Below are 9,555 nucleotides of genomic sequence, written 5' to 3'. Positions count from 1 at the left end.
CTTTGCCCGCCTCTCCCTGTCTGGTGTAGCTAGTCTCCAACATTGTTCTCTTTCTCCCTCCCTCCCTCCTTCCCTTTCTCCCTTCCTCTCTGAGTGCTAGGAAGAGCAACACATGCTCTTTAACTGCTGCACCATCCCTCCAGCCCTTGGTTTCTCTGGTGGGGGTTCTCTCCTATTGAGCGGGTTACGTTAACTCTTGTCACAGAGGCATGGACTCAGGGGTCTCTGGTGTGCATACAGCTTGGTTCTCACCTCCCTCTGCCTCTCTCTCCCCAGAGCCTCAGGGATCAGACGTCACCTCAGCTCTGGAACCTTCTTTCTCTGCCTGTTACACCAAGTCCTTACCTTGATCCTAAGAGGTGCTACCTGGAGGGGCAGCTGGGGACTGAGAGCTTGAACTCCCGGATTCCGAGCTGAGCTCGGTTGCTCTCCGGCGGCCGGCCATTTCCTTCTGCGGCCTTGGCATCCTCCACCACTCTGGGACCGACTTCTGATGCTCTGGGCAGCAGGGTCGCTGGTGTGGAATTCGGGCGCCTTCTTTTACTCTCCTGATGGACCGAGGACACTGAGCAGGAGGGACAGGACCCACCCGGCCCCATGGACCTGCCTCCACAGCTTTCCTTCGCTCTCTATGTGTCGGCCTTTGCGCTGGGCTTTCCGCTGAACCTGCTGGCCATCCGAGGGGCCGTGTCCCACGCGAGACTGCGGCTCACCCCCAGCTTGGTCTACACTCTCCACCTGGGCTGCTCTGACCTCCTTCTGGCCATCACCCTGCCCCTGAAGGCTGTGGAGGCCCTGGCATCTGGGGCCTGGCCCCTGCCGCTCCCCTTCTGCCCTGTGTTTGCCTTGGCCCACTTTGCCCCGCTCTATGCAGGTGGAGGCTTCCTGGCCGCTCTCAGCGCCGGGCGCTACCTGGGGGCAGCCTTCCCCTTCGGGTACCAAGCCATCCGGAGGCCCCGCTACTCCTGGGGGGTGTGTGTGGCTATCTGGGCCCTCGTCCTCTGCCACCTGGGGCTGGTCCTCGGCTTGGAGGCTCCCGGCGGCTGGCTGGACAATACCACCAGTTCCCTGGGAATCAACGTACCGGTGAACGGCTCCCCCGTCTGCCTGGAAGCCTGGGATCCTGACTCTGCCCGCCCTGCCCGCCTCAGTTTCTCCATCCTGCTCTTCTTTCTGCCGTTGGCCGTCACCGCCTTCTGCTATGTGGGCTGCCTCCGGGCCCTGGCCCACTCAGGCCTGAGCCACAAGCGGAAGCTCAGGGCGGCTTGGGTGGCTGGCGGAGCCCTCCTCACACTCCTGCTCTGCTTGGGGCCCTACAATGCCTCCAATGTGGCCAGTTTCATAAACCCGGAACTGAGAGGCTCCTGGCGGAAGCTGGGCCTCATCACGGGGGCCTGGAGCGTAGTGCTCAACCCACTGGTCACTGGCTACTTGGGAGCAGGTCCTGGCCGGGGAACACTATGTGTGACAAGGACACAGGGAGGAACCTTTCAGAAGTAGCAGCCGCCTCTGGGGGACAAGGGGCACTGAGTAGAATTTGATGGCTCTGCCAGGCCCCCAAGAGGGCGACCCAGGAGCAGCCTGGCCCAAAGCCTCCACGGAAGCCACTCTTGGGAAGGGCTGCCCCCAGAGCGGACAGTGTCCTTGCACAAAGACGAGAGTGGAGGCTGAGAGCTGGGGACCGGGGACAGTATACCCGCCCGATACATCCCAGCTCACCTCCGAACTGCTTCCGGCCCTTATGCTCCAGCCCCGAGGTCCTGGGGACGAGACTCTTGCTCCCTGTCGGGAGGAATACCACGGTCGTGACCCGATTTTGGAGTGTTTTCCTGAGATATTCCCGAGGGAAGGACATTTTCGTTTCCGAAGAAAGGATGCTACATCATGACCCCGCCATTGCCACTTTGAACCCACTAGGGGGCAGCATACGAGCTGAGAGAAGAAAGCTGGCTGGAAAGACGCAGGGGCATTGTGGATGTGAGCACCGCGGGGTTCAAGGTACCTCGAGGAGTGTCTCATGGTGGCAGGTGACTTATTTCATCGCCACACAACCCTTCTGCGTAGCCCCCCCTCCCCAATGTGTGTGTGTGTGTGTGTGTGTGTGTGTGTGTGTGTGTCTTTTCTTGGAGACAAAATCCAGAGTCTGCCCCTGCTAGGCGAGTACTCAATGGCTGAGCTTTATCCCTCCCACCAGCTCACACACATTTGTTTTAACAGACAGAGTTTAGGTGCGGTAGTATCCTGGTTGGTCTTGAACTCCTGGGCTCAAATGATTCCCCTGCCCTAGCCTCCAGGGAAGCTGAGTCTGCTGGCACAGGCCACAGGTGCCCAGCTCACACGCAACCTGTTGGTTGATTCAGCCGCGTGCCTGCTGTTCCAGCGGGCAGGCTGAGAACTGGACTGAGTGCCCAGCAGAGGGAGCCAACACAACACCGTTCCCTAAGCAAGATGGTTCTGCTTTGGGCAGACACCACAGCTGCCTGCTCCCAGACAAGGGCTGCCTTCACCAAAACACAGCGTCAAGTAGCTAGAGCGACAACTGCCTTCCTGTTTGGGGTGGCCAGGAATCTTTCTTGATATCGTACAGCAAAAGATAGGGTAGGATGTGGTCCTTTCAGGCAGGACCACTAAGGCTTAGTGGAAATCTGGAGGAGACACCCCCCTCCCCCGACCACAAGAGTCAGGGCAGAGGAGAGTGTCCATGAAGGAGACAGACACTTGAGCATCTCTGAGGAGACCAGGTGTCAGGACCAAGCTCTCTTGACAGTAAAGCATAGTGGCCAGAGCGCACCAACTGGTCCATACAAATCATCTTTTTGGAGCCACCTGTAACCCCAGCACTCGGAGAGGCAGAGGCAGATAGATCTCTGTGAGTTCGAGGTCAGCCTGGTCTACTTAGTGAGTGAGTTCCAGGCATAGTGAGACTCTGTCTCAAAAAAAAAGAAGAAGAAAGAAAGAAAGAAAGAGAGAGAGAGAGAGAGAGAGAGAGAGAGAGAGAGAAAGAAAGAAAGAAACTTAACTGTGTTTGAATGCAGAATTTTGAACAGTAGAAAAATCCTTAGAAATGAGACAAGCACATAGTAGGTGCTCAGCAAAATTTACTGAATGCATAGATACTTTAATGTCTTGTCAAAGAAAGTTGTGTGTTGTTTGTTTGGTAAGAGCATAGAGACACAGAGCATGAAGCAACGGCTGAGGTGGCCATTTAACCTACCAAACAGGGTGCTGGCCAGCTCACCCAGCATCCCTCAGAACCTGTGGCTCCTCCCAGCACTTCTCACCCTGCCCCTACCCTACACCTCCCAAGGCCTGGGCTTCTGCCTCCCTTCTCTCAGCCATTTTGGCTACCCCCATCTCTTGGCCTCTTGGCTGGGGGCCCCTTTCTTGCTCTCCCTCCCCGTCTCTCCTCTCATGGTCCAATTTAGCTTGCCAGTCATGGTCAGCCTGGACTCTTCCCTCTGTCTGCTTTCTCCCTTACATGTATTATAATAAAAATCCTCTCTGCTTCATGTCCTCCTCCTTTTATTTCATTTTTTTCGTTCACCCACCATGCACGCCAGAAGCAGATGTGGCCCCTGGGCAGTGGGGCAGCAGAGAGGCTTAGTAAGCGCTTCTGGTGAGAACCTGTGCCCTCATCGCCCTGGAGCAGCTGTTGGGGTGAGGCCGCTGCCCTCAGTTTTGTGGGCCTCCTCCCACTCAGGGGAATCCATCTCCTTCCCCAGGCTTCACTCGTGAAGCCCCTGTGACCCACTCTCTTCCCCTGGGGGGCCCAGCCTCTCCCGCACCCCCCAGCTCTCTCGACATCCAACTCCCGCAGATGATGGAGCCTCTTTTTGGTATTGATGTCCTTATTATTTAGTGTCTCACTAAATGCAAGCCCTAGAGCAATAAAACCTGCTTGGCTCACAAGCGCCACCTCAACGGCAGAAGCTTCATCCGAGCTAAATACTTTGCTTTTTGAGACAGGGTTTCTCTGTGTAGCCTTTGGCTGTCCTGGGCTCAACTCTTTAGACCAGGCTGGTCTGGAACTTACTGAGATCCACCTGCCTCTGCGGGATTACAGGCGTGCGCCACCGCGCCCAGCTACTAGCTGATTTTTAAAAGTGAATTTACAGGATGTGGCCCATTTCCACAGCCCCAGAGAGGTCCCTCACCTCCGTTCACAACGCATCTCTGTTTCTCCTCCCACCTCTCACCCCTGGTTCCCAGTCACTGCTCTACTTTCTGTTTTAAAAAATATTTGCCTCTCCTGGGCGTTTCATGCAAATGAGAACAGGTAAGACACCGCCTGTTATGTCTAGCCTGCTTTACTGAGCATGTGTCTAAGGGTGTACCCGTGAGGTATGTTTGGGTCGTTCCTTTCTGAATATGCTGATCACCCGGTGCCTCCCATCTGTCTGTCTGTTGAGGTCATTTCTGCTCTCCAGCCAGGGTCGCTAGAGCTGTGAGGAGGAGGAGGAGGAGGAGGAGGAGGAGGAGGACGTGTGAGCCAGTGGTTGTGACTGAGTATGTGTTCGTGTCTCTTTGACAAGTGTTCACAGTGGGGCTGTTGGCACTGGGTCAGTGTAGGTGCAGCTTTCTAGAGACACCACTGAGTCTTTCCACAGCGGCCACCCATGGTGCATTCCCTCGGGCACTGTGAAGGCCTTGCTGTCTCCATCTTTGCCAAAGCTTGGTTCAGTCCGGTGTTCCGCTGACGGCCACTCTGGCCTGTGTTGATCTTGTACTCTGAGAGTGCGCTAGCTCTGAGTCTGAACGGAGCTGGGTGTGAAACACGCACCCTCTCTCCCCCAGCCCATACCTAACAAGGAGGGGGACCTGAGAGTCATTTCCCTGACCTGAGCGAGAAGGACACTGGGCATCAAACAGTGGTGCTCTGTTGCGGCTTACGCCCCCACTGAGGGATAACTGCCGTCATGGATCCCTCCACCATCACCATCACCTTCGCCATCATCACCTCAGATCCTTGCCTGCGCTATAGGGACCTTGGCAGGAACAGGGACGGGCTCTATTCTATGTACTGAGCCTGTTTTATTTTGTTTGAGACAGGGGCTTCACTTAGCCCAGGCTGGCCTCAAGCTGTGTGTAGCCAGGAGCTGATGACCCTGAGCCTCTGACTGTTCCTCCTAACTTCCGGGATTACAGGTATGCACCACCATACCGGCTTCTTATGCTGGGGCTCGAACTCAGGGCTTCATGAACAATGGGAGCTGTCTGCACCAATTACACTACAGCCCCCGTCTAAGCGCTCTTTCCATGGAGCTGCGTACTGGGCTCACGTAAGTGCTGTGACCTAAGAAACCGCATCGGTGCCTCTGTTTTATGGAACGGGAGACACAGAGCTGGAGCCCTTTGCCCTAATCACAGAGTTAGCAAGAAGCAGAGCTGGCTGCAGAGGCCAGCGCTTCCTCTGTGCATCCGACTCCCTACGCTGATGAGCACTAGATATGCTCCGTTCTGAAGAGGCACCCTGAAATCCAAGTGAAGGAGCTGAAGCCCGAGCCGGGCGAAGGAAGCCGTCCTCCTGGAGACCGTGTGTGCAGCGACCCACGCTCCCTTGGAATTTGTCTTTGTTTTTTTTTTAATTTTTGCATATGGACACGGCCCTGATAGCAGAGCTCAAAGCATCTTTTGTGCAGTTCTGCAGCGAGTGACGTCATAGGCACCACCGAGTCTTTATCGTGTCTGCTGGACAGCTAGCTCATTGCCCTGGCGCTGGAGGAGCCGGCAAGGTGCCGGGCGCCGGCTTCCCAGGACGCCGGTGAGTGTGGGGGCAGAGGGGCGGAGGGGCAGGAAAGCAGGGTGGCAGGAGGGAGCAGGTGGGGCGCTAGGGCGAGGCTGGGGCAGGGATGACCACACTCCTGCTCGTCTCCCCAGCTCCCCACCTGATCCCCCATCCCTCTGTGTCTCACTAGCATCCACAGCCATGGAGACAGGCTTCTTCCCCGGCAACCACTGGCTTTTCTTCTCCGTGTACCTGCTGGTCTTCCTCGTGGGGTTCCCCCTCAACCTGATGGCGCTGGTGGTCTTCGTGGGCAAGCTGCGCCGCCGCCCGGTGGCCGTGGACCTACTCTTGCTGAACCTGACCCTTTCGGACCTGCTGCTGCTCCTCTTCCTGCCCTTCCGCATGGTGGAGGCGGCCTGCGGAATGAGGTGGCTCCTGCCCTTCATCCTCTGCCCCTTCTCCGGGTTCCTTTTCTTCACCACCATCTACCTCACCTCCCTCTTCCTGATGGCCGTGAGCATCGAACGCTTTCTGAGCGTGGCCTACCCATTGTGGTACAAGACGAGGCCGCGGGTGGCCCAGGCCGGTCTGGTCAGTGGCATCTGCTGGTTCCTGGCGTCAGCTCACTGCAGCGTGATCTATGTCACCGAATACTGGGGGAACGCCACCTACAGCCAGGGGACCAACGGGACGTGCTACCTGGAGTTCCGGGAGGACCAGCTGGCCGTCCTCCTGCCTGTGCGCCTGGAGATGGCCGTGGTCCTCTTCATGGTGCCCCTGTGCATCACGAGCTACTGCTACGGCCGCCTGGTGTGGATTCTCAGCCGGGGCGCCAGCCGGCGCAGGCGCAGAAGGGTGATGGGCCTCCTGGCGGCCACGCTGCTCATCTTCTTCGTGTGCTTCGGGCCCTACAACATGTCCCACGTGGTGGGCTACGTCCGGGGGGAGAGCCCGGCCTGGCGGGGCTACGTGCTCCTCTTCAGCACCCTTAACTCGTGCATCGACCCGCTCGTCTTCTACTTCTCATCCTCCAAGTTCCAAGCCGACTTCCAGCAGCTCCTGGGGCGGCTGGCCAGGGGCTGCGCGCCCCGGACTCAGGAGGTCAGCCTGGAACTGAAGGCCAAGAACGGAGACGTGCCGTCCAAGGAGTGTCCGAGCTAGGGGAGGGGGTAGGGGGCGGAGGAGCGGGCCTGGGGACCCGTCGGCCCGGCGCCTCGTGTCCGCGGGGCATTCCCTAGCCCAGACAGACAGACCGCAGCGAGCTGGGCCGCTGTCCGTCCGCTTCCTCGGGACCCTCCACGTCGCCCGCCTTCCCACCCTCGCCTTCGCTTTGGGTTCCGCTCTGGGAAGCTGTGGTGGCGAGAGAAGGAAGAAGAGCCGAGCGCGCAGCTCTGCCACCGCCAGCCAGCTTCCGAGCCTCGCTGGGTGAAAGAGGGAGGGGACCGTCCGGGGCTGGAGCCGAGCTGAGGACCTGGGCTGGGGGAGGGGTGCAAGCCCTGGCTCCTCCCCGCTCAGGGGTCGGGGAGACGGGGTTTCTAGGGGAACAGCAACCTGCCCTTGGGAGGCTCTTCTAGAGCGCTCTCACCCCTCCTTAAATTAGATCTTCTGGGATGCTTGTGAGTAATGGCAGGCAAGGGAAAATGATCCAAATAAATTCCGTACCTAGCAAAAGGATGATGTTTCCACATCTTCTTAGTTTTTTTGGGTAGGGTAGAAGGTGGATGAAAGAAAAGTTCGCCCACACTCTGAAGGACCGGAACTGAACAAAATGCCCAGATAAAACTAATGACCCTTCCTTCCTTCCTTCCTTCCTTCCTTCCTTCCTTCCTTCTTTCTTTCTTTCTTTCTTTCTTTCTTTCTTTTCTTTCTCTCTCTCTTTCCTTCCTTCCTTCCTTCCTTCCTTCATTTCTCTCTTTCTCTTTCCTTCCTTTCTTTTTTTCTCTCTGTCTCTCTCTCTCTCCCTCTCCCTCTCTCTCACCCTCACCCTCTTTCTCTCGTTTTAAAATTTAGGGCTGGGGGTGTAGCTCAGTTGGTGAATGACAATGGACGAAGTAAGCCAGGCATGGTGGTGCACACCTTTAGTCCCAGCATTCAGGCAGAGGCAGGTGGGTCTCTGTGAGTTAGAGGCCAGCCTGGCCTAAAATGCAAATCCGGGACAGCCCAGGCTGCAAAGGGAAACTCTGTCTCGAAAAAACCAAAAAGGAAGGAAGGAAGGAAGGAAGGAAGGTCGATCAGTGGACTGTGAGGATGGGGCTGGTGGGCAGGGACTGAGGGAGCCTAGAGGTTAGCACTGAACTTGACAGGTGAACAGACACCACAGTAAATGGAGGGCCACAAGTTCCTCTTGCCAGGGACAAAGAGATGACTCCCTTTTTAGCCAGCAGGAGCTTTCTTTAGGGCTCCGAGGGAATGTGGGCTTGGTGTGAAAGCCCAGCCTTGGGAAAAGGACTGTCTTGGGGGACCAGCCAGTTGTGGAGTGTTTACCAGGCATACACAAAGCCCTGCTTCCCCTCCCGGCCGCACACACACCGGGCCCGGGTGTGTTCGCCTGTGGCCTCGGCGGCTGGGAAGCGGGGAGGCAGGAGGTGCACACGTTCAGGGTCACCCTCTGCCACCGGAAACCCCGTCTCCAAAACGAAGCAATGTCAACCACAGAAAGCTGCCGAGGGGCTTAGACGGAATTCCTGACTCGGACTGGGCTGCCTCCGGCATGGTGTGAAAGCTCAGCTCACGAGAGTTGCACAGGAAGGCTTTCCATGAACAAAATTCACAGTCTCGTTTGGGAGGCTCCTACTTGCATCAGGTTTGTATCTGGGAGAGGCCGCGTGGCTCAGGTCTTAGGCACAGGCTCCCTGCTATTTTGACATTCTTTTAAAACCATTAGTGTGTGTGTGTGTGTGTGTGTGTGTGTGTGTGTGTGGCATGCACAAGCGTGTGTTTTGCCTCCAGGCATGTCTGTGGACCATGTATGTTCCTGGCGCCCTCTGAGGTAGGAAGAGGGCATTGGGTTCACTAGAACCAGAATTACAGGGGGCTGTGAGCCACCGTGTTTTGGCTGGGAACCAAACCCGGGTCCTCTGCAGGAGCAGCCCTGCTCTTAACACCCGAGTCTCTTTCTTGCTTTTGAGGTCTCACTCTGCAGCCCTGGCTGGCCTAGAGCTCACTCTGTAGACCAGGCTGACCCTCCAGTCACAGAGACCTGCCTGCCTCTGCCTCCTGCACCACCATGTCCAGACTCACTTTTGTTTTTTAAAGACAGAGTCTTTCTTTGTAGCCCAGTCTGGCCTCAAACTTCCCACCTTTTTAAAACCGGGCACCTGAGTGCTGGTATGACAATCATGAGCCAATGCTCCAGGCAATCTTTAATAAATAAGTATTAATAAATAAATATATGCATACATGTATAAATATATCAATAAATCCCACGCTTGCTGGGTTCTAGGATGCCCTGAGCTATAAGCAGTGAATGGATAGATAGATAGATAGATAGATAGATCCATCCCACGCTCGCTGGGTTCTTGGATGCCCTGAGCCATGAGCAGAGAGTGTTCTTTGGAGACGGCCGCTTACTCCTCTGCCCAGGAACCTTGGCCAAGAGCTGTCCTAACACAGGGTGTGACGATCACAAGTGCGACACAGATGTGTGCTCTCCGCTGCCTAACTGAAGACCGTTTACCAGGAGAAGAGAGCATTGCTGTTTCCATTCCCAGCCGCCTCCTCCCTTCCAGGTAAGCGCTTGCTAGAGAGCCTCTCAGCTTAGGCCCCACAGTCATCTTTCCTGAGTGATTAAATAAAACAGAATGAGCTAATGGAGAGACAGACGAATCTGT

General features: G+C 56.5%; 2 protein-coding genes across 2 annotated transcripts; both read left to right on the top strand.

Annotated features, from left to right (window-relative positions):
• Positions 1–597: 597 nt before the first annotated feature.
• Ffar1 (free fatty acid receptor 1) lies at positions 598–1,500 on the top strand. Its single transcript, XM_021640608.2, has one exon. The coding sequence runs from the start codon at positions 598–600 to the stop codon at positions 1,498–1,500; it is 903 nt and encodes a 300-aa protein (XP_021496283.1).
• Positions 1,501–5,923: 4,423 nt separating this feature from the next.
• On the top strand, positions 5,924–7,105 carry Ffar3 (free fatty acid receptor 3). The gene has a single exon (XM_021642117.2). It carries the CDS (start codon positions 5,927–5,929, stop codon positions 6,884–6,886), a length of 960 nt encoding a protein of 319 aa, XP_021497792.1. The 5' UTR covers positions 5,924–5,926; the 3' UTR covers positions 6,887–7,105.
• Positions 7,106–9,555: the final 2,450 nt, after the last annotated feature.

The sequence above is a fragment of the Meriones unguiculatus genome, chromosome 14 (genome assembly GCF_030254825.1).
Source record: "Meriones unguiculatus strain TT.TT164.6M chromosome 14, Bangor_MerUng_6.1, whole genome shotgun sequence".
NCBI classification, from domain to species: Eukaryota; Metazoa; Chordata; class Mammalia; order Rodentia; family Muridae; genus Meriones; species Meriones unguiculatus.
Note: the sequence above shows the minus strand (reverse complement) of the source record. Positions and strands in the feature narration are given on the sequence as shown.

Coding starts and splice junctions, on each gene's coding strand:
- Ffar1 (XM_021640608.2), top strand. CDS start 598: ATGGACCTGCCTCCACAGCTTTCCTTCGCTCTCTATGTGTCGGCCTTT.
- Ffar3 (XM_021642117.2), top strand. CDS start 5,927: ATGGAGACAGGCTTCTTCCCCGGCAACCACTGGCTTTTCTTCTCCGTG.